Source organism: Podarcis liolepis (genome assembly GCF_965112155.1).
Source record: "Podarcis liolepis genome assembly, chromosome: 11".
NCBI classification, from domain to species: Eukaryota; Metazoa; Chordata; class Lepidosauria; order Squamata; family Lacertidae; genus Podarcis; species Podarcis liolepis.
The window spans coordinates 52,202,573-52,228,303 of record NC_139565.1 but is presented as its reverse complement, the minus strand read 5'-3'; the positions used below and the strand labels follow the sequence as shown (position 1 = coordinate 52,228,303).

Genomic DNA, 25,731 nt, shown 5'->3' with positions numbered 1-25,731 from the left:
ATATCCCTGGCATTCACCTTTGGACAGAGAGGATCCATGATGAGGGATCTGTGAGCAGCTTTAAAAGGTCAGCAGGTTACTCAATATATGGCATTATGTTAATTATATTGTGACCAGACCAACATAGCTGCTTTTATGTGTCTCTCTATCCTCTCCCCCACAACCTTATCATCAGAACTCGTTCATGGTTTCCCAGAAATTAAGTCCAAAAACATTAAAAATGGCAAAAGTGCAAATTTGTAAAAGTGCAAATTTCAAAGCATAATTGTGTTCCAGCTTGCAAATTGGTTTGAAAATGTGAACTGGACAGTTTCTCATCAAAATGCACACAAAGTTTTAATTTCTTCCACTTCCCTACTCCCCCCTGGCTGGTGAGAGCCCAGTCAGGCTTAGGATGGGCAGCAAAACCACCTTTGGATTCCACACTGTAGTCCCTTACCTGGCAACGCATCCCATTGAACTTCATGGGAATTACTTCTGAGTAAGCATGCATATGATTGTATTACTGATTAACAGCACGGTCGATATCTCAAAATCATAATAAATCCGTGGAATGACAACATTGTTTCCTTAGCAGTTTTATGTAGGATAGATAATTCAGTATAACTACACAATTACTGGAGAGTGACCAGAGATGCTGAGCAGAAGTCTGTGTCTAACACATTCTGGAATCCCCTGGCCATGTAAACAAAGGATGTCAATTTGCGAAGGCAACCTACATTTCTGATTGTATAAACAAGACCTCAGAGAGAAAAGGAATTACGGTCTCGTTAAGCTACCCTTGTCTTCTCTTGGGGAGCCTACCCTGGGTGTAACACAGCTGTGGAAGAGGAAATGCCCCTCTGTAAATATCTGAACAGAAGAACAACACATGTCAGCTCGCTGGATACAGTGCCGTTCCATCACAATGCCATGAAGGAATAGGGATACGACTTGCGTGTTTCCTAGGAAGCTGCGTTTATCTGGCACAGAAAGAATCTCAGTTTTAATTTGCGTTTAAGCAAAACCTGGGCACTCATACCTGAAAACATCAACCGAAAAGGTGTGAGCAGTATGAGGTGAGGAAGCTTCATAAAACAGTGTTAATTGTTTTTCGAATCAAGGATGGGTCAACCCTTTACCTTTGCTAGAGGCAGATTTATCTGTCCTTCTGGTGACAGGCTTCCCAAACTAGCTTTCATTCCCTCCCTCCTTCCCTCATTCCTTGGGTTCTGCAAATATATTTACAGTACAATGCTATATGTCTACTCAGAAGTAAAAACCACTCAATTTAAGGAAACAAATTCACATGCAAGTAAGTACAGGAATGCCATTTCAATATTGATAATTTGCAGTACTCTGTCTTAAGTACTGTGCAAGTTAAAACTATGTCTAACTTCTGAAGCTCATGTTGTTACATGTACTGTTACATATACCAACAGCCCTCAGTACTAATTTCTTTATATTATTCATTACTGAAACATTTACATGTTGCATTCTCTGCCATTCACATGGCAACAAAAGTGGCTTACAACCCAAAACTTGAAATGTAACAACTCCCAATAACACTGTAACAGCTTTACAAATCTTTGGTTAGAAAACAAGGCAGACTTTCCAAACAACATAAACCATCCCTTTAGAAAATGCTTTTTGAGAAAAGACAATAGATACATTAAAAAAAATATGTATAGACAATTACAAATAACCCCAGTATCAGTAAGTAAGTAAACACCTAACAAAAATATAAATCCATACATACAAGTTTGTAAGCAATACAAATCAATACAAACTGACCTAATCCAACAATTTTAACAAAACAAAACAAAAAACAAGAGGGAAAATCTAGCCTAGGACATACACACAAAGATACAGATCATACAAGGCCAAATAGATCACAAAGTCAACAATGAGTTTTGCACAAATAAGCTACAAACTCTAGTTAGCAGGCACACATCAAATATGGCAGTCTTCCTCCTACTTCCCACCTGGGTTGCCATTCTCAGTCTTTACCCCCAGGAGATAACCATCATCACTCCTAGTCCCACATACATTAACAGTTTTGAAATTATTCTGTCTTGCAGCTCCAAGCACCACTTCCACGAGCAGCAACCTTCTATGTATCTCCAGGGGATGAGGAAAGACAGAACCACAGAATTGTAGAGTCATCTACATCACCTACAATGTAGAAATCTCAACTACATGGCAGATGGCCACCAAACATCTGCTTAAAAACCTCCAAGGAAGGAGAGTCCTCCACCTTTCGTAAAGTCTGTTCCAGGTGGATGCCAACCTCTCTTCCAAGTACCCCTTTCCTGCAATTAATGTTCAAACTGGGAACAGCAGGTATCACCACCAGTGATGGCTGGTGCCCTTTGGGGCTAGGAGGATGGAAAGCAGGGAGGAAAGCCAACAGTAGGTGGAACCAAAGCCAACGCTAGGCAGCACTAATGAATTCTCATTTTGTCTCCATCCTCTGCCCTGCCAAGTTCTACAAGGGCAACACTGGGAGTGAAGGAGGTGACAAGGCAGGACCACCTCTGCACTGCTTGTAAGAAAAAAAGTCAGGTGGGGAATGAAGCAGAAGAATGGAAGCCTCTTTCAAAGTTGGAAGAAAACTTGAGAAATTGGAGAACAGATTTCAGCACAGCACTATTTAATGGGCCCTATCTAGCCTCTGAGTACTTCCTTTCAATATGTGACTTTCCCTTATTCTCCAAATAAAATTGGTTGTAATGCATACAAGTAATTCGGGATCTTATGTAGAGCGCACAGCATATGTTATCACTATTCACTACATTAACCTAAGGAACAGATCAGCAGGTATCACAGCTCTTTACGAGCTGTTCATCAAGTGCCTTTAATCCCTTTACACAGTGGTCAACCAAGAAACCCACTAACTTCACACTAAAATCAGGCCAATATTGGAATGAAATCACCCAATTACCAAGAGAGATACCAGTTTTTCATAGAAGTTGCTTAGATAAATTAGAGGATGCATCTAATTAAAATGAGAGAGAGAGATCTGTTGTGGGGGGGATGTGAATGCCTTCAATATTTCCAAAGATTAGTAGAGTCCATGAAGGAATTTTGCAAGTTATGAAATGGAAGCCACATTCAACATATTGGGAGCCATTCAGTTCATTGATTTCAATAGGAAAGATTTGATCAAATGCTTAATGTGGCATTTACATGGCAGCTTATTCAATTTGCATGGTGTTCCCTATCTGTTAATCTCCACTTTATATTTGAGCTTTCACTCTATGTAAAAGCCACTTTCTGAACTGTAGTGGGACTACAGTAGAATACAGCACAAGTTTATCACTTATTTCCATATTATTTGCAAACAGAATTCTGGAAACAAGTAACATGGAAACTTGCACCATATTTCTGGAAGTAGCTTTAACATAGTATGAAAGTTGAAATATAATATAATATGGAACTTAACGGTTCCTAACTTAACGGTTAGGAAAAAGTCATGAAAATGGAATAGAATATTTATGTGTATATATATATAGTTTTGCTCACTGGAGGCTCCTATATGTTGGCCACCTCATGAGAAGAGAAGAGAAGACCCCCTGGAAAAGACCCTGATGTTGGGAAAGATGGAAGGCACAAGGCACAAGGAGAAGGGGACAACAGAGGACAAGATGGCTGGATAGTGTTCTCGAAGCTACCAGCATGAGTTTGACCAAACTGCGGGAGGCAGTGGAAGACAGGAGTACCTGGCATGCTCTGGTCCATGGGGTCACGAAGAGTCGGACATGACTAAACAACAACAACAAATATAGTTTTATTTCTACTAATGTTTCATTGTTTTTAAATTTTTTCCCTATGTTCTTAGCAATTCTTGTTTCTATCTGTAAGCCGCCTTGAGTCCCATCAGCGAAAAATGTGAGATATAAATACATGCATACTGCTTTGAGATGGTAGCCTAATGCTACATTCAGATAGCACTTTATACCGTTTTCTCAACGTTTCCTTACCTGCTAATTTCTGTGTTTTATGAGCTCTTTCATACAACGTAAAATGTACTTCTAGAAATCTAGCACAAGTTTAGCACTCATTTCTGTGTTAATTGCTTCCAGAAAAAAACAACAGAGGTAGAAATCCAGCAGCCACCAACACTCACATAAACATGCTTCCTCTCCAGAACTTGGCTGGTGCTAGCAGTGGTTTTTTTCTAAATGGATGGAAGAGGAACAACACCCAACTGCTGTTGTTACTCATCCAGCTAGTGCTACATATGCAGAAGCCTAATTCTGTGCATTAACAGACCTTGGCCATTGGGGGCTGGTGCAATTGGTAGGGCAAAAGGTCAGGAACTCAGCAATCAGCAAAGGCAGAACCAATGGCAGGCTGAGCCAACTAATTCGACTTTTGTTCACCTCCTCCTCCTTTTCCCTGCACTGTTCTTCAAGAGGCTAAGAAGTGGGAGTTGATAGGCAGTGCCACTCCCAGGTAAGTTGGTGGCTAAGAACAGGCTGAGGTTGGTGGGACAACACTGGATTTCCCCTAGCAGACTACCCTTCACTGGCCTTGGTTGGATAAGAACAGCAATGTGTTGTTTCTGGTTGTAGAACTGGAAATGGAGTATTGATGCTGACCTCCAGACCCATTTACAAACTGTAGGTAAACCTACAGTTATACTGCTTTCCCTAAAACATATTTTCCCTGACACGGTTATTGATTCTTCATATAGGATATATACTGTACCATTTCAGACTAAAATAAACACATCTGATTCATAAAGAGTTTTGTTCCTTGAACACAGAATGAGTTGATTATTGATTATCTAGCTAAGTCCACACATCCTGTGACTTTAAGTAGGGAACAGCATCACTCTGTGTGTGTGTGTGTGTGTGTGTGTGTGTGTGAATGCACTCAGTTGTGCATCTAGTAAACCAGCAAATTTGTTTTGTTTCACATATTTCCTGCATGTGAAGCCATTTCCAGCTATAATGCAACTGTGTACCATGGCATACCAAAAGCCATCCTATCAGCTTGAAATAAGTATATTCCTTTAAATAATATGGCAACTAATTATGTGACCAAAAATACCTCTGGAAAGTATTAATACTGGAAACCAATTCATAAACCAAATGTGTGGTTCCCCCTCCCCCTCAAAAGGCAAGCCTGTGAATGATTTCCTGGTTGGCTAAGATTTTCTAGAAATTGGATTTTCCCTCCTCTATGAATATTTTAAAGAAGTCACTTATAGACGCCTTTTAATGCAAGAACAGGTGTGAGCTCAAATTCCCTCAGCTACTAATATCAGCTCAGCTGAGAGAACAGCAGTAAATTCTTATTTGAAAGCTAAACTAAGTTCATCTTGATAAGGGCTGGGAGCTCATTAACCATTAAAATGCCATATAAACGCTATTCGGAAAGCTATTTCTTTGTCTGGTTGGATTTTATGTGAATTTGGAATGCAGAAAAATAAACATGAAGAAGCACATGAAAATAAAGCGTCTGTTCTGTGCACCAAAGGAGTCTCTGCTTAGAGCTGAAGAAAGCCAGAACAGTTTTGTGATCAGCACCCTACCGTTTAGTTCAACAGGATCAGGAAACAAAAGACTGGTGTTTACAATTTTGCTTACAGTGCCTTGGTTTGAATTAGCAACCCTTGCTCAACTGTCCTAAACCAAATGTATTTATTTATGGTGTTGGGTGGGTAGCTCCCAGTTCTACCTAAAGTCAGTCCAAAAGTGTGTCACCAAAACCTATTATTTTACATATTCACTTTTTCAGCTTAAGGTAATAAGTATAAGAAAATAGTCACTCGTATTTGTTAAAAATTTACCTGTTTTTAAAGCCTATTTTTGTTCTTGCACCATTTCTCAGTCTTTTCTCCTCTCCTTTCCTTTTCCTATCCCTAAGAATTTTCATGGAAGACAGCTATAAATTAACTATCTGAAAATCAAAACTTGTTCAAACATAGCCCCAAAGCGAGGATTTAAATTCAGTGATTTCGGAGTTCATAGGAGTTCCCTTCCACCCACGGGGATCAAATTCGTCTGAAGGCAGATGAAAGATGTTTCACACACATTACTCTGCACTTTTATTTTAAGGAATGTGGCTGAAGCTAAAAATAACTAATTAAAAATGTTCAGGCTTGTTCTAAAACAAAACACATTGGAATGTAAACTTCCCTGAAAACTATGTGGCACTAAATAACATTAGTCCTTTGTTACGCAGGCATTAATTCTCAGTGCCTACACTATTACCTTTATAAAGCTGCTAATTTTCATTTCCCCAGGTGAACAGAATGAAGTATTTCAGAAAACAAATTTCTATGTGTGTCTGTGTGTTTGTTTGTGTGTGTGCGTGAACATATATCTGATATGCAACACAGAGAAACAGACGCAGGATAGTATGGTAATAGTAATAACATTATACAATGTCTTTTTTATTAAAAAATTCTCAGTGACTTGATAAACAAAGAGCCTCTTGCTTGGAAGGATAAAGAGTTAACCCACTGGAAAAAATAAGGTGTTTTGTTTTGTTCTGTTTTGTTTTTTAAGGTGCAGAAAAAAGGATAGAACCACCTTACCCTGAAATGCAGCCTCCTATTTTGGTCATGATTGGAATGCTATAAATTCAGCCAGTTGTTTGTGTGTGAGAGAGAGAAACTGTGTCAGTCATTTGTCAGAGCAGACCTGGTGAGGCTATCTGGAGTGGGATGGGTTATTTGGGAATGTGTGTGCTACTGCCAAAAAAGTCCCCTCTATTTCTAGTAATCTTTCTTCAAATGGAACCAAGAACATTAAGAAGAGTCCTATTGGATCAGACCATAGATTCATCTGCTACTGGGGATGGGGGGACGGACAATACACAGGGTATACTACTATCAGTCTTAGGCTCCACTCACCCTTAACCTGGGCCTGCAAGGTGCGAGAGGAAAGGATACAAACCTGAGGCCTACTCCAAATTTCACCAAAGGGTAAAGCTCGGAGTGGGGAGGGCTAACATCTAAGCAACCCTGGTGATTACAGGCACACAGGATAGTTGACACAATGGGTCAGTTATCTTATCTCATAGAATCATAGAATTGTAGAGTTGGAAGGGACTATGAAGGTCATAAAGTCCAACCCCCCTGCAAATGCAGGGATGTTCCGCCCAACATGGGGCTTGAACTTACAACCCCAAGATTGAGAGTCTCATGCTCTACCAACTGAGCTAGCCAACATGCCCATAATTTCTTTTACCATTTTTATCATGTATTTTAATATCTAGTGTTGTTCAACTAAACTTGTAGTCCTCAAATAAGATTCCAGTTTTGTATGACATACATTGCATAGAGTGGCTTATTTCTCATTTGAGCTATTTCTTCTCTCTCTCACTCCCTCCCTTTCTGTCTCCAATGTGTCTGTCACTCAAAAGATGCTAACCAGCTCAGCCCCTTAAAGGCAGTGCTGCAAAGAAGAAAGCATTTTCAATGTTTCACCTTTACATGGTGCTAGGTTAAACTCAGGATGGTTAGAAACTCTTTGAAGCAACCCAAACCTAAATATTCCTGCTAGGCAGACTGAGCAGCGAAACTGAATTATAATGAACCAGCAGCTGTCACAATATGACCACAGTAACCAAATCAAAATATCAACCACTAACCCAGATGAGATTGAAAAAGGTCAATGCAGAAAGCCAGAAGCTTTCTTCAAGATCGCCTGAAACCTCAATCTAATCCTAGCAGTGAAATGTTCCATTAAGCTACAGGGGGTAAAGAAACAAGTTACTGTATATTGGTAAATGATTTAATGTACTAGCAAGATAACCCAGGAAGGATAAGAGGAGCTCGCAAAGAAGGCACCTGAAAATTGAGCAGCAAATCTGGAATGACATGCATCCATAGCAATATATTCTGACTCCTATATAGTACTGAAATATGTGGACAGATTTCCACTGCCCCAAAAGTGCACTACTGATTTATTCTGTAAAAGGGAGTTTACTTGATTGGCTGGTGAGCCCGAGAGCTGTGCTTCTACACAAAGAATTTGGGAAGTCAATCTTTTTTTGGCCATAAATAAATTTAGCTTTGCTAATTCCCCACAGCTAATTATTGCACGGCTTGAAGTGAAGGCTAATTTAAATACTTCTTGCATGGTTTCCAACTACTTTGAAAGCATTTAAAGCTGGAATTAATACCTAAAAACAAGCGCTTGCAATGTAGGTCCACACTTGCCACATTATTTCAACAAATATCCATGGTTCCTCTGCACATTTCTAGTAATGACTATGCTAAATTATGTCCAGTTCCCCCAATCCATCCCTCCAGTTCACGTAAAATTAAGACAACAGCTACTTTGTGTAGGATGGCTATGCAAGTATTACTCTACAAGTTCAACAGAATGGCTGCAATCTTCTCCCCACTGACCTGAGAGTAAGTGTGACTGAACTCAATAGGACTTGATTTTGAGGTGATGAACATAGGATTGTGCTGGAAGGCATGGGCTTGGTACTATGTCACACTAAACCAGGGGCTGCCCACACACATTTGCAAAGCAAAGAGGGGACCACAAACACTGCAACCCACACACACATGCACACAAAACCCACCACCAGCAAACCCCCTTCCATTAGCTACATTCTTTATCACTTTGTACTCCTAGCTTTGAGGAAGATACCATGGCTTTTAAAATCAGTTTTCCCACCATGCAGGAACTAGGATACTGTGGTTCAAGTATAGCAAGCAAGACATGGTGCAGTGAAAAATCTGGTGCTCATCTGGTGCTCCTGATGGTGTGTTTGCACTGTGACAACCTCCCTCTCTCTCCTGCTAAGCCACAGCAACTCACCAGCCCAGGAAGGTAGCTCCAACCTACCCAACAAGTCACTTCTGCTTTTAATGTGTCACTTCAACAGATCTGTGTGAATCCTTGTTCCCATATTTACTATCATTTTAATCCTCCTCCTCTTCCTTTTTTAAAATAATAAAATAAAACATGCCGAATATGTGTAAGACACAACCACCTTTAGTACATTCTTTCACCTTTGGTGGACATGCCCAAGGATTAAGAATTTCTGGGAGATGATTTATAATGAAATGAAAAAGGTATTTACATATACCTTCCTGAAGAAACCAGAGGCCTTTCTCCTGGGCATGGTCGGCCAATTGGTGCCAAAGAAGGATAGAATTTTCTTTATGTATGCTACAACAGCAGCAAGAATACTTATCGCAAAGCATTGGAAGACACAAGATCTACCCACCCGGGAAGAATGGCAGATGAAGCTGATGGACTACATGGAATTGGCGGAAATGACTGGCAGAATCCGAGACCAGGGAGAAGAGTCGGTGGAAGAAGATTGGAAAAAATTTAAAGTATATTTACAGAAATATTGCAAAATTAATGAATGTTAGAAGGATGCTGGAATGAAGCTATATGGCTTTAGCAGAAATGTTATAAAGAATTAAGTAAAAATAGATTGTTAATGGGCCAAAGTGGAAAATTTAAGGTTAGATTGTGCTAAGATAAATTATAGAACAAAAATTGAGAAAGATGGAAAGGATTTGCTGAAATAGCTAATTGAACTAGAATACAAAAAAGGGAAGTGTGAGGAGGTCGATGAAACAGGTAAATGAAAGATAAAGATACGGAAATATTGGATGTGTTTCTAAATGTTTTTGTTTTTCTTTGTTGTTTTGCTGTATTGTTTTTTTCTTTTTCTTTTTTTGATGTATTGTAAGGTTTTGTTTTGTTTAACTTTTCATTGTTTCTTTCTTCTTTTTTCTGTAATCTTCAAACCTCTAATAAATATTTTTTTAAAAAAAGACACAACCACCTTTAAAACTGTAATGCCTGAGGAGTTAAAAAAAAAAAAAAAGATGGCGGGGAAAGCTTTCCCTGATCAAACAATTATTTCTGGCCTGTCTCTGAAAGTCATCTTTCTATCAGCTGGTTTTGCACTTCCCATTCCCTGACGCCATCTCGTAGACAGTTTCGTTACATTCAGGTAAACTGTCTAGCCTGCAACACAGCCACGCTCAGTTCCAAATCTGCTCAAGGTGGAAAATGTAGCGTTCCATAAACACCAAAATACCATGTTTCAGACCAGACTGCTTATCTGACAGAACGGCACTTTCATTAATGCCAGGTGCACAGATAGACAGGGTTCACTGTTACAGTAAGTAAGATGGCCTTGTCTCCCACATTTATACTTTTCAGCCTTCCTTTCATTATAGGGAAAGGCCAGCTCAGGAAGAGGTTTCTTTCAACAGAAGATTTTCTGAGCATGATTACTGTTACAGATTTGCTAGCTCTGCAAAATAGGGGGAGAATCTACTCCACTCAGGTGAGCGTGCATTAGAGCAGGGGTAGTCAACTACAACTCCCATAATCCCTGACCACTGACCATGCTGGCTGAGGAGTCATAGCCTAGTCACATCTGGAGTGCCCCAGGTTGGCTACCCCTGCAGCAGACCCACCTGTTCTTAACATTTCTCACATGCAAATGAATGCATGTTTTATTTCAATGGCACAAGAGGAGCAGACATTTCTCTTGTGAGATCTCTCTATATCCTTTCCCCCTCTGCACACCTTCTGCAGTTTGGGTTCAGGGTAAATGGCAAAATTCAACAAAAGGGGTGGAACTGTTTAGCCTAAACAGACACAAATGAAAAGGGAACCATTCTAATTACAAAAGTACAATTTTAAATTAAGGTAACATAACACTGAGCAAGGTCACTGATTCGAACGGTAAGCATGCCTCATTACATGATACCACACTTGTTAGAAGCTGTTAGCTCCCCTCATATGCATACTCAAGCACACAGAAGACCAGTATCCTTGGGTCTAAAAATGCGCCAGAACGCATAGAAATGTCTGGAACGTGCAGATACAGAACACACACTGGCCATTTGAAGCCAAGCAATCCCGATAGTGCTGATGAGCAACAACAAAGGACCCTTTGCATCAAATACAAAAGGGCAATTATTTGTTTAGGTTTGAAAAATCAAGCTCCTAACAGCTCTTCAATAAATGAGTGTGCTGTCTTTCCAACAATTCTCATCAGAATATGTTCGCTTTTATGCTTTAGAATGTGCTTGTAAAAGTCTTTTCCCAGAGAAAAGCGAATACTCGCGGTTAAAACAAAGGGGCGCACAATTTTCTTGGCAAAAAATGAAACACAACACGATTTACAGGCTAAAGTGTTCTTTGTTGAGGGAAGCCAAAACAAAGTGAGACAAGAGAAACAAACTTTTCAGTTGCAAAAGAAGAAGAAGAAGAAGAAGCACAACCCTCAAAGTGAAAAGGTCAAACCTTAAAGCATCACTCAGCACAGTGGGTTTCACAGAAGACCATGCATACAATGTAAAGATTGTATTTACACTGCCTGCAGTCAAACCTAATAGTGTGAGTTAAGAAGGGAGGGTCAGAATTTCCTTGCTTTTGTTGGCTCACGCCAACCCCTTGGAACTGCTGTAGCTACGGTGCATGTGTGTGACTAACATATACATTACTGCAAGCTTCAACGCTGTCTCACATGTTAAACAACTCACAAATATTTCCTAATAATGAAAGGCAAGGAATATTTCAGGGGCATATATTGGTCCCAGAATGATATATCGCAGTTACAACTCAGTGCTTTCCTTGGCTCAAGTTCAGTTGTCTGAAACTAAGGCATCTCAGTTAGTTCATTGACAAGTGGAAGGAGAACGGTGTGATCTTGGCCAGGGAAAAAGGATTACTAATATTTTTACATCATATATTTATCTTAACAGAACTCATTTATCACATGTGATTAAAGGAAGGCTGCTATCTGCACTTGCAAGTAATTAAAGACTTTCTTCTGACAGCCAAAATTATTGCTGTAGATTCAGAAAGAGATCCTTGCAAGTCAGAATGATAGTGGCCGAGCATTATCCAACTGTGAGGGCACACACTTGCCAAATACCACAGGCTGTCAGAAGAGGAGCATGCTGCAGGCATGGTCAGCCTTAATGTAGAAATTTACAGCCCAGAGACTACAAGTCCCTGCAGGCAACTTCACACTGTTATCCAAAGAAAACAACGTTTTCAGATTGCTGATAGCTTAACCTCCAATTGTTTTTTCATTGAGACAACTAACCACTGCGTACTTTTTTTGTTTCGTTTTGCAATTCCAATGATTTGCTGAAAAGTACGTAATATGTAAGCTAGCGCATCACGCAACTGAAAATGCTTATAAAACGTATACACTGTTTCTACATTGTGGACATTGAAGGATACCTTACCAAGGCATTTAATTGGCACTGCTGAGAATGGTTTATGGAAAACATTTGGTAACTACCACAATCAAACACAAACTTACTGGATTTGAAACACAGATTTCAAACACTGTAAAAATAGAGAACTCTCTTTTATTTACACACACACACACACACACACACACACACACACACACTTATAAACACAAAGCCGTAATACAAATTTTGATAAGTCTTTTTCTTACTCTGTATTCTGGAATTCACAAAAGGAGGAGATAGATTGTCATGTGATCCAAGGTCCCTGTTTGTCATATGTTCATAAGGAGTTCCATCTCCATAGTTCTGTTAATAAATTGGAAACAAATACAGTTTAAGTGTAACATACATATTCCAATCTCTTAAGAGACATTTCCCCCCGTATATTACAACTAGAAAAGCACGACTGCTTTTCCAATGAAACTGATGACATTTGCAGATAATTATTCTGTCAGCAATACATTAAAATTTTGTGTCCATACCTTTGCTAATTCCTAGGCTACAAGCCAGTAAAAATGTTATTATCATTTTCAAATCTGTGGCAAGGACTGAATTATGTTGTGTTGCAGTCCCAAAGAATGAGAACTTCTACAAGTTAATGTTGCATATTTTATTTAAGGAAAGATAAACTTTCAAGTTACTCTATTCCAGGCACTTCAGACTGCAACATTGGCTGGACTGAAATTAACTTGTTCCTCCTGGCTATTTTATAATTCTTTCAGAGGTTTGATGTGCTGATTCCGTGTGCAATCAGCTTAGTTTTAGAAGTCCATTCTACTTTTGCACCAATTGGTTTTTGCTAAATGAAAAATTTGTTGTACTAAATTTTGCACAGCATATATTACTACTGAAAGAAGAAATGTTTATACCTACATTTGTCAATTAAAGCAAATATAATATTTGCATTTTCTGTTTTACTTCAGAATGTGTTGTTGTTCTTTAAAGGGGGGGGGGGAGATTATAGCCCAAGTGGAAGAAGGCAGATTCTCCTCTGATCCCCTTCAGAATGATTTCTCAACTGCCTTTACCACAATTCCAAAATTCAAGCATTCCAGGAAAAATATGGCTTGCACTGAGGCTAAGTTGAAAAGGGGATTTAAATGGAAAATTCTGGGGATGTTCCTACTCTCCAGGAGTAACAATACCAGGTGTCAGCATTGTTCTTGCTCCTTGGTGACAGTTTGTAGTCCAATGGATCAACAGAGGAGATTCCAGCTCATGCTCCTAATCCCCTTTTTACACAACCTGGTTGTATTTCAGTATCAGCTACTATGAAAAGGCAACACAAAGTGGGCAGAGTACTTTTGTAGTTGCAATCTGAGTAGAGTGGTTTATAAAATTAATCCAGATTAGCCAGGGCCATCTTGGATATGTAGATTTTTGAGAGCTTACAGGATGTGAATAGCAAGGTTTCTCAAAAAACAAATGAGAAGAATTGGGCTTGCATATTCTGCCTCATATCTCATGACCTATAAATGATAGAAACTTTTTTTTTCTTCAAAAAATGAAAGCAGGGAATCTGGAGGTTATGGTTCATCTGGGTAAACTAACCTCTTGTCCCACCCCCAGTGGATGCCCATGAAGATCCTGAAGATTTTAAGAGTTGCTGCACAGATAGTGCTGAACTAGGTGGACAACTGACAAGTGGTTCTTTATGGCAACGGAAGTGATGATACCACAATATTGCTAAAAACTTTTATATTAGCATTGGCTTTCCTTGTAGTTCCTCAACTAGACATTATTATTTGCATATTATTGTCTGAATGAGTTGCATTTTATATATTTAATTCATATTGTTTTATGAGATCTTTATGCTGTCTTTACGACTCAAGACGTTCTTTGCTTAAGCATGATATAAATGTGCATAACAGCACCACATTGAACGGAAACACATTTGCCTGTCAGAATGGGGCAAAATTATCACAGAGAAAAAAGTTTGAAGTATAGACAATGGTGCTACTTTAGATTTCAAAGACCCCGAAACCTTCTTTTGCTTGGTTCAAACCTTGTGTATCTTGGAAAACACAGTGATTTAAAGTCGGAGGCATAAACCAACTGCAGCAGTCAGATGAGTGTTGGGCTTTTTTTCTTTTTTTGAGGGGTGGGGAATGCGACTGTTCTAATCTCCTCCAACTGTCATAAGAATTAGTAATTTTGATACTACTAAGATGTATTTCCTGGGTCTATTGCTTACTGCCAATAGGAATGAATGTGTGAGCATTGTAATATGAGAAGCAGGAAAGACAGCTTCACCTCATCTACATAATGCACTTGAATGTCAAACTTGACAGCTGGAGTAATGGCTTGCAAAATAGTAAGCTAGAAGATCCTAAAGTGCTTTGAAGACTGCAGTTAGGAGCATAGTGTCAAAGAGAGAGGATATCTCCAGCTCTTTAAAATGTCCTTAACTTGAAGGTTCAGGTATCATCTCTTTAACCTTGGCAAAACACCACAACTGGTCATCCCTTTGAAAGCTGGAGCGTGTCCACAAAATATGTAAGCTATGTGTAAAAGAAAATACAAGCAATTATATCCAAGTTAGGAATAGTGAGGGGTTATATAGAACAAGCAGACAAAGGGGTAATTTGCATCTAGTAACTAGCACAAATAGGGAAAAACTAACAGAACAAGACTACTTTCCCCCCTTGAATACCACAATTGTCCAGAAATCTGAACTGGCCAAAAGGTCAGACTACAGGGGATTATTCCCAGTAGACCTTTTGGCTCCCACAGGATCATGTCTCTCCAAACAGAATTTTCAGCTCTAACACAGAAGTGTTTATATTACTGCTAAGAAGATTCAATGACAGAGACACCTAGTTCTGGTTTCTGTTCCACTGTTCCCCCACCCACCACCCCATCATTTCTATCTATTAATATTGATTCTCCTTGCTGTTTTTATCATAGTGTGTGTACTTCATATTGATCTTAAGTCACTTTGGATATTTCACTGCAAGGCAGGATATAAATATTGTTAGCAAATAAAGCAAATATGTAACCTCCTTGAGGAACAGCAGCAAGAGTTGGGGAGCCATTCCAAACTGTGTCTGGGACATAAATGAGAGACACTTCCTTATACAGGCTACACAATCTATGGAGCTGGCTTGACCATGACACAAGTCAAAGGTGGGGATCTCAAGTCCAAGGGCTTAATGCAACCCCATCCAGGCCTCAATCTGGACCTCAGAACTTTCCCCAAGCCCCACACCCTTTCTCCTCATTGACCTTACTTCATACCCGGACTGGTTTTTGCCTGGCTGGAATGTGTCCTTGAACTCTGATAGTGCCTTCTTCAATCTCTGGATCATAGAATCATAGAATTATAGAGTTGGAAAAGTGGAAGATACTGGGTGTGGCGTGTGTGTGTGTGTGGGTCCTGTGTTGAAACTAGCCAACCGTACAAAGGTAAAATCTGCATTTGTTGCTCCACCCACTTTCCCTTCTCCTGGTACTAGCTCCACCCTCAATTGATATGGTGCCCATAGAAGGGCTGCCTTCAAGGGAATATGGTCCTTGGCCTATAAAGGTTTCCACATCAGAAGGAGGTTGATAGGCAGAAGCTTGGGATAATACGTTGCCACACCATACTGAAAAACCATGTAGCTTGGGGGGGGGGGGAGATGGCGAAGCCCTAGAACAGTTGCTAGGAAATACCTTTGAGCCACGGACATGCATGCACCTATCTTTCAAGTAGAATAGACAAGGTAGCTTACATCGAAACAGCAATAACATTACTGTAAAACTCATGAAAACCAGAGCCATCTCTCGGCTGTAGCCAAAGAATCCCAATAGATGCTGAAGAACAGTTCTCACTTCTCTTACTGCCGCAGAGACATCATGGGAAATGGCTCTAAAGGTGTGCTACACATGTAGCTGAATAAGTTATAGCTTTTTTGGGGGGGAGCTTTGGGGTTGAGAGTTACATATGGAGGAGACAAAAAAGAAGCAAGATAGACAATTATTTCCAAACAATGCCGTCAGGGGAAAGTATAACGGGATTCCCTATGCCCAGCAGACATGGGCCTGTGGTACCGGGAAGGTGGAAGATATGGTACATTGCCTTTTGCACTGTTCCTTGTATAAAAGCTTGGGGTTTTTTTAGGGGAGACCTTTTGAGAGCAAGAGCTGGTTGGACGCTTATGGATATTATTTCTGATCTGTTGGCAGACCATAATAAAATCATTGCAAACAAGGTTGCCACCTATGTGGTAGCAGCTCAAAAAAATCACCACAATCTTCTAATGATGTCTGCCGAAGACTACAAAGAGGACCGCCTGCAATAGTATTTTGATGCTGCTGTTAATCTCAGTTTGTATTGATAATTATTAGTGGTATAATTAGTGGTATGTTTTGTCCCTGCTTCCCTAGTGTTTCTCCTAGCAGGAGTGTAGATACGCTACCAATCTGTGATTGTAGCTACTTGCATTATTCCCATGCTTTGTAATGTCCATTGTTCAAAGACAATCATTATTCCCTCTAGAACCCTTTTAGTCTGGGTGTACAAGAATAAAAGCAGATACATGAACTTTAACTATTTTGTACTAATTGTATTATACAATGGCTCTATCTATCAATATTTTTACTTATGCTTTAATAACCATCTATATACACCTTATATAATCATAATAATTGTAATAATAATAATAATAATAATAATAATAATAATAATAATAATAATAATAAATTATTTATACCCCGCCCATCTGGCTGGGCTTCCCCAACCACTCTGGGCGGCTTCCAAAAGAATATTAAAATACTGTGATACATCAAACATTAAAAGCTTCCCTAAACAGGGCTGCCTTCAGATGTCTTCTAAAAGTCTGGTAGTTGTTGTTCTCTTTGACATCTGGTGGGAGGGCTTTCCACAGGGAGGGCGCCACTAGCGAGAAGGCCCTCTGCCTGGTTCCCTGTAACTTGGCTTCTCGCAGTGAGGGAACCGCCAGAAGGCCCTCGGTGCTGGACCTCAGTGTCCAGGTAGAACGATGGGGGTGGAGACACTCCTTCAGGTATACTGGACCGAGGCCATTTAGGGCTTTAAAGGTCAGCACCAGTATCAAGGCTAAGGCAAAATATTGTGCTTGGAAATCTCCTAGAATGCAAGATGCCCAGAGTGTGTCTTACATATTTTGTGCCTGTTAAGTAAAAACATCTGGAAAGCTATCTACGACAAATGAAAAGTCAACCGCTACCAAAAACGCAGCTTACAGACCAGAGATAACTTACAGCAATGGAACAAGGGCTGATAGCAACAAGCAAGGCAAAGAAGAAGTCATTTTAATGAAGTTCCCTGCTCCCTCTTAGCAGGAACAGAGCAGTTGTCAAATTCAACCATGGGATCAGATAAGAATCTTTAAAAAAGCAATTCTGGGAAGATGATGCTCTGTAACCAAATTTGCATGTACATTTTCCTAAGCAATCGGGTGTAAAACTCACATTTAGATTTTAAATTTACATACACAGGAAGTCTGGTGAGGAAGAGAAAAAAGATTAGATATACTTACCCTGGATGGACTAGGATGTCCTCCGTTCCCCCAGGACCCTGAGCTAGTTCTGTCTTCTACATCTAGGGACAAAAAAGTTCTTTAGGCTTTATTGCAATAATTCTTTCCTTTTGTATAGGCACTTTTAAATTAATGTTTCAAATTAATCTCCTGTTGCCTTTAATTAAGAACCAGGCACAGGGCTACTACAATGATAGTGGCTTCTGACCCAACCACTTAAATTAACTAATTTAAATTCACAGCAGAAATGAACTGGACCCTCAGGAACCGGAGGGTTTGCACATAAAAATTATTCTAGTCACTCAGTCTTTCAGGAGACATTTAAGAAGTGGCTGGAAGTCACTGACTAAAGTTGGAATTCAAAACCTAACACAAAACCACACAGGCTCAAGGATAAAACTGACAATGCTACGTAGCAAATAAAGCATACTCTCCCTATATAAAAGTTATTTTGTATAACTGCAAGAAATATCCCTTCATGAATCACTTTTGATGAATTGATTTGGAGAGCATCCCTCATAAAAGAAAAAAGAAAAATTTGCAGGCTGAGGAATCCTGTGTTTCAATGAACCAAATTGCTGAATTGGGACACTAATGAACTTAAATTTCAGCTTGGCCATGAACTCACCAGATGCATTTTTCAGGGTTACCAACTCTTTAAATAAATAAATTTTAAAATCCCAATACCTGGAGGGGGCACAGTGATTGGGTGGGTGGAACCAAGGAGTCAAATCAACCACAAAAGCAATCAATTCACTCAGGCAGCCTTCCTCAACTTGATGTACTCCAGAAGTTTTGGAATACAATTCCCATCAGCCCTGGCAGTTGGACAAATTGTCCGATTCTGATGAGGATTGGGAGTTCAAAAATGTCTTGGCAGCAACAGGTTGGGGAAGGCTAAACTAAGATGAACACTGTACAGAATTTTTAAAGAGGTCACCGAGTGGAGAGGGGAAGTCCATCTGTTGTCTTTTGCTGGTCAGTTGGCAAATCCAACTGATCGAAACTCTTCAGCGTGGCTTTCTGAAACTCAAAAACTTTTTTGGAAACTTTCTAACAGGTTTTCAGGTTTGGGAAGTAAACAACGATGGGAATAAAATATTCCAGTGCCTGGGAAGTACTCTTGAGAAGGATTAGCTCAAAATGTGAGCTGTACTGTTGATCTGTTATTTCCTTTTGACTTAGAATATTAAGACTGTTGTTACAGAGTTTTCCGACATTTATTTCTGCCAATGCAAATAAGCAGTTTGTAGCATGAACCAAGGAGGTTAAAAACTTTGCATTCTGTCCTTCATTCCTGATTTATGGCTCTCAGAAAATCACCTTTTGGGAAGTGGAAGGTATAGCTTTCACCTTGCAAAGGTGCTGCAAGGCTTAACTAATTACATATGCTAAACTGCTATTAAGACCTTTTTGATGAAAAAGGTTATAGGAATTTTTAATTATTGCTCTACAACTACATGCTTCTCCTTGACAAAAATGGAAGAGGGTACAGAAACGTTTGTTTCCCCGGAAAATTGCACCTCTCATGCTTATTTCACTGGAGGAGGCTTCTAATGGAAAGCTACTCTTTTTGTAAATAAAATAAAGAGAGGAAGTGAGGAAGGGAAGAATGGAAGGGGGGAAGCACACAATATGTTTCCACATGAGTTATTTTCATTACAGCTTGCACTGTTGTCTAATTTTATTGACTTAGGCCACCTGAGAAGGGAGGCAGAATGGCTGCTTCCAATTGTACCTTGAATGCAACCTGGTGTTCCTTGTGGATAGTCAGAGACAGTGCATCATGTGCCTCAGGGTACATTGTGGCAGTTCTGAGGTTGTGTCAGGGCCCAAGAGAAGAAACAGAAGTCCCTCAAGTCTACTGTTTAAGGCAGAGTCCATTACGTGCTTTGTGGCATACTAAAGCGCGTTGGAGTATGCTTGCCTGACTGCTCATTAAAAAATGTGTTGAGAATCTCCTGTGACTATTCTAGTTAGGCAGACGTCCAGCAAAGCAATTAAGAGCAAGCTTAATTTTAAGCATAACTATAAAGTTCTAGTGAATTATTTTTTCCCAGTGATATTTAATATCAAATCATAACATATGAAGAACAGCATACCAAAGCAGGCAAAGAGAAAACATCCTATCCCTAAATGTTTGTGTTAGATGCATTGTACTGGAGCCAAGAGTACAACTCCTCCCAGCTGCATTGTGCTACTAGTAGTTTAAAGGGGCTCTACATTGTTTTGAAATAATTTTACACTGCCAGAATGAGGTTTTGTGAGGAGAATTTAAGGAAAGCCCTGCTGCATCATACCAAAGGCCTGTCTTGTCCAGACAGACAGACAGTAGCCAACCAGATGACCCTGGTAGCCTGAAAACCAGACACAAGTACAAGGGTACTCTTCTGCCTGTGACCCTCAACATTACCACCTCTGATCAAGGATGTAATATAGCAGCCTTTAACAGCCATACCTCTATCAATTTGTCAAATACCCTTTCAAAGCTGTCCAAGTCAGTGAACTTCACTACATCTTGCACAGCTTAACTATGTGCTTTGAAATAGTACTTTCTTTTGTCTGTCACTTTGTTCTGCTTCACTGGATGACCCTGAGTTATATTATTATGAAAAGGTACTTGGGGCTTAACCAGGCAAGATGACAGAGACCCATGATCTGGATTTCCTGGGTGTCTCTTAAAATTTTAGCAAACTGCCGTTATGAGGGGCGAAGGGGATTTGGATTGGGCCCTCAGCACCCAGGAAGAAGATGTAACCCTTTCCCCATTTTCTTGAGTAAAGCTTACTATTCCCTGACAAGTAGATACTGAATACAATTCTTCCTCATGATATGGCTGTTTTCAGAAAACATAGGGATGGCTTCAGACCTGCATAAATGGAACCAGAATCCAGAGACCCAGAATGCAGCAGGAGCAGGAGGAAGGGGACAGGGTGGCGATTTTCACCACTTCCTCATTCCCTCTGCAGCCTGCAGGGCTGCCTTTCACACTTCCAGAGGGTCTCTCACAGACAGCTGTAGAAGGATTGAGGAATCAGGGGAAATGGATGAAGCCCCTTCAGCATCAGAACTATGCTGAGCACAAGTCATGACATAACCTATAGTTAGACTATGGAATTTTCTCCCACAATAAGTAGTAGTAGTAGTAGCCGCCACAATTTGTCAACTGAATACAATGGAATGGTGCTTTCCCCAGCAATGTGCACTGCTAAAAAATAGTTGGCATCCATTCCTTGGATACTGTTTTGAGTGCTTAAATCAAGAAGCAGAAATATAAAACCAGAAGTCCAGTGTAGTCATTCTTACGGAACATTACTGAATGCCTCCACACTACTAAAACCACATACTTCCTCTTTAAATTACTGGTACAACTTTCCAGGTGAGAGCAAGCCATTAATTTATCATAAAGGGACGCTAGAGCATTATCCGCCATCGCATTCATTATGGATTATTATTAATTCTATTACTTGAAACAATAGATTTAATCTGATTGAACAAAAAGGCATGTAGAAAAGATTAACAAAAGCAAAGCACTTAAATTAAATGTAGAATATGAATTGGGTTTGCACGTGCAGTTATGAAGCTTAGGCATCTGTGCTGCGTATCTGTGACCTAGCTGTATGAGCAAAGAAAGTGTTTGCCTCCACCTTGATCTGTCCCCCTCCCCTTGCATGTTAACATGTTTGTTAATGTTATATTTCTCCGCATCACAATTCCTAATATCTCAATGAAACATTAAAGTGCTAATAACACAAGACATTCCAGGTAAATATTTAATTACATTCTTTAAAATATGTGCATCATTTAAATGACAGATCAGATCAACCATTGCATTCAGTTAATTAGGCAGAGCTTTTTAAAATCACGGGTGTTATGCAACTGATTATTAACTCTTTTGGATTCTGATTCAAGGCACATCCAAACCATAGATGAAACTGAATGGCTTTTCAACAGACTTTTTCAGCACATTTTGGCTTCACAGTCTCTGCTCCATTCTGAACACTGAAATCACGTGCCCAGGAGAAATCAATCATTAGCCTAAGTGAAAATCGTACATATCTGAATACAGGATCATAGCCTAAATTATGATACATGGCATGATTTATGAATGTCCAGCTACTTATTCCCAAACTTGCAATTTTGTTTCAGGTAAGTAGCTGTGTTGGTCTGACGCAGTCAAAATAAACAAAAAAACAAAAAAACTTCTTCTGCATGCACACGAAAGCTTATACAGTGGTACCTCGGGTTAAGTACTTAATTCGTTCTGGAGGTCCGTTCTTAACCTGAAACTGTTCTTAACCTGAAGTACCACTTTAGCTAATGGGGCCTCCTACTGCCGCCACGCCACCGGAGCACGATTTCTGTTCTCATGCTGAAGCAAAGTTCTTAACCCGAAGTACTATTTCTGGGTTAGCGGAGACTGTAACCTGAAGTATGTAACCTGAAGTGTATGTAACCCGAGGTACCACTGTACCCCGAACAAACTTAGTTGGTCTCTAAGGTGCTACTGGACATTTTACTACTACTACTACTACTACTACTATTATTATTATTATTATTATTTGCAAATTTGTGCATGGCCTCCCTTCCCATTCTTTCTTTCCCCGAAATTCCAGCTCCCCCACAAAAGTTTAAACAATAATATAAGCTGGTCATGTCACAGCTGTGCCAAATTTCAGCCTGCTGTAAATGAGGGGTATCCATCTCCTCCCTCCTGCAGCCCTCCTTCATGCCCCAGTCTGCCACAGAGGTTCCTCAATGCTCAAGAGCAAATTTTGTGGGTGCGCCAGGTGCTGGACAGAGAAGAAGAGTATGGGAAAGTTCTTTTACATGAGCAGAAGTCTATTACACAGGCAGATGGACACTGTTGGATGTCACCCAAAGTTTATGACTTGAGTGGGGAAAATGTCATGTATGATGTAAATATTTCAGCAATAATGATCCTGTAGCATACCCCATCTGTAAAGTTTGTGTGTGTACAGAAAGGTTATAGAAATCAATATCAATATGATTGTAGATATCATTTATTGTGACTACTGCAAATATGTGCGATCCTCTTGTGAATTCCAAAGTGTTTTCAGATGCATTAGGTCTTTGCAACAGCCATTCCCACATTTTACTACAAATGTTCCCTCATCAAAATTCAACAGAGAAACTAAGAGGGTGGCCAGTCATGAACTCTATATGTGAATTGACTTTACTGGTATAACCAAGAGCAGACTTTTTCTCTTTCTGATAACTTAATCTGATTGAAATGCACATCTCCACTTAACTCTCCCAAGACACAAATACCCTAATCATGTGCAAATTTATTAGCAAACAAAGTTCGGATTGCTGTCAAACAGTGTGATCCACAAGACATTTAAACAAACATACTTTAATTTAATCCACTGTGGTCACTTGAAGTCAACGGGACTCAACAGATGATGATGCACAGCTGAGTGTTTGACCTGTTGCCAATAAAAAGCATTGCATAAAGCATAAAATTTTGATCTCTGGTGTTTGATCTGTGATATTCCATTGCCATGTGCAAATCACTGCTTAGTGCTATTGTTATTCAAATTCCAAACTTGTTTATGTGAACAAGCTGCAGGTATAAAACTACATCTAACACTGCTTTGGCTACTTTAGCCATGGAAAATTCATTCAGTATCCTTAAACTGTGCGTAGAATGGAAGCAGATAATTCTAGATCTTTAGGACGGTATCCAACTAAATCATTAATTGTATTTAGGAGCTTCATGAAATGACATATGTAAGTGCAATACAACTTTCCCCTCCTTTTTCATCCAACCCTCCAGAGCAGATCTTGGGTAACATGGGGGACAGGAGAGAGAGGGGAAGTCCCACTGCAACTGTGGAGTCATTCCACATTCACAAGGATACAACCCCCAGACTTTCTTGCACTAATATTTTTCTCTGCCAATTAACTCCCCTCTATTTTTACCCAAATGTCACATAATACATGAAAAAGTTCACTTTAGCCTAACTTATGCTAAACATCCGGCTACTTTCATTCATAACATGATAATGCATGCCTATACCCTAAAATTTGGTGTAAGGATCCTAACCCAGTTTAAACACTTTTCAGCTTATATTGTTCTCATTGCTGCTCCTAAGTTCTAGGATGTCTGTAATGGCATAATAAAAAAATTCCTTCCAGTAGCACCTTAAAGACCAACTAAGTTAGTTCTTGGTATGAGCTTTCGTGTGCATGCACACTTCTTCAGATACACAGACGTGCATGCACACGAAAGCTCATACCAAGAACTAACTTAGTTGGTCTTTAAGGTGCTACTGGAAGGAATTTTTTTATTTTGACTATGGCAGACCAACACGGCTACCTATCTGTAACTGTAATGGCATGTAAAAGTCTTCTTTACCACGAAATAGTTCAGAAGCTGTGACGATAACTTCCCCCCTACAGACTTCTCCACAACAATGCATGTCAGCGATACCTCAAGGCTAAATTACAGCAATGTGTCCTACTCGCATACAAACATCATGAATCTAGATGCAAAGACTCTGTAGATGAGTGAACAGATAAACATTCCTGCAATAGCAGCGTTCTCTTTTTTTCTGAAAAGGGCCAAAAACATGATAGAATCCAACTCAGATATGCCTCTGAATGTTGTGTGTCATGTTGATTTCACCCTTCAGTTGAGACCATCAGCCTGAAAACCTACAATTTCTACCTGGGGGGAAAATGCACCTGTTTTACTTCTGTGTCCTGCAGTGGCATCCATGCGTGCAGATCCTATAGTCACCGATTCCTAAACATTCAAAGTGATAACTGTATGAATTTAACTGGAAAATCAAAACAGCAGTGCAAACTAAAGCAAAAGGAAACTGTATGTAGAACTAGGGAAAATCAGACGTGAATGTTCAGTATTGCTCATATACGGCCCCCCAAACCTGAGGCTTATTATGCAATTCTTTATCTACAGGTGGAGACCATTTCACGTGGGGGTTTCATTCCCAGACCCCCATGCGCACACCGGTGGGGGGCATATAAGCATGCCCCACCCAGTTCTGCCCCCATTCCACCTTCTTCTAGGTCCAAAAGGACCCACGTGTCGGCGATTATGCATCAACTAGATGTACCTAAAATGGTTGCCACTCATGTGCCTTTAACAGGCAGAATGGAAATGCATAACTACATTTCTGATTTCAAACTGGGCCAGGACAGGAAGAAGTTCCAACTTAGGATTTCCTTAGATTTATGGTTTGATTTGTTTGTATCAGGGCTGGGTAAAATTCAGTCTTACTTGATCTCTATGCCCCCAGGATCTACTAGAACAGGCATAGGCAACTTTCGGCCCTCCAGATGTTTTGGACTACAATTCCCATCATCCCCGACGACTGGTCCTATTAGCTAGGGATCATGGGAGTTGTAGGCCAAAACATCTGGAGGGCCGAAGGTTGCCTATGCCTGTACTAGAATCCCCAGGATCTACTAGTATATGTTAAACCTGCTACGCAATAACATCAAACAAAGCTGTGTTCAGTGAACCTATGCATAACTAGTGTCTTTTGGGATTAGAACAAGATCCACTTTAAATTCAGCATCGTATGCAAGAATCACAGCAACCAGCAACTATTAGGTGGTCCACTGTTGAATGGTCCACCAGTGAACCGTCATCTTTACATTCTGTCCATACTTGATTTAAATCATTTATAGGCTGCTGGATCACTCATGCAACAAAGTGAGCTGACCTACTTCTGGTGGCTCTCTAATGAGAGATGATGAGGGCAGGAACTGGTATCTGAATGGTGCCCTAAGAGACTTAAACAGTTCATTCTAGTAGAGGAAATACCATTTGCATTCTGATTGCAAAACACCATTGGTTGGTATCAACAGGCTGTTTTTCTAGAGCAACACTCACTTTTAAAACTATCAATACAGAAACTAAAAATCCTGGGGCTGGATTCTGCACTATTGGAAGCCAGAAGGAGGACTCCTCTGCTAGCGTAATGGGGCATTTCCCCTCTCCTCCCCCAAGCCTGCTCCCAATCTGCTCTGGAGGGTTGGAAG

General features: G+C 40.0%; 1 protein-coding gene and 1 long non-coding RNA gene across 32 annotated transcripts in view; both read right to left on the bottom strand.

Moving 5' to 3' along the window:
• Positions 1-25,731, bottom strand: part of TCF4 (transcription factor 4) — a 339,431-nt gene that overhangs the window by 216,460 nt on the left and 97,240 nt on the right. For all 31 annotated transcript variants that reach the window (XR_014517238.1, XR_014517239.1, XR_014517240.1 and 28 more), the window contains 2 exons: positions 17,698-17,759; positions 12,406-12,502 (listed from right to left, as the gene is read on the bottom strand). Coding sequence is in view for 28 of the 31 variants with exons in the window: in XM_083465957.1 (XP_083322083.1) it covers positions 12,406-12,502; positions 17,698-17,759 (159 nt within the window). In the remaining 3 variants the exon portion in view is untranslated. The remainder of the gene's footprint in view (positions 1-12,405; positions 12,503-17,697; positions 17,760-25,731) is intronic.
• On the bottom strand, positions 7,200-12,405 carry LOC310689123. Its single transcript, XR_014517343.1, has 2 exons — positions 9,757-12,405; positions 7,200-8,946 (listed from the first exon to the last, which is right to left on the bottom strand). It is a non-coding gene; the product is annotated as an uncharacterized lncRNA (long non-coding RNA).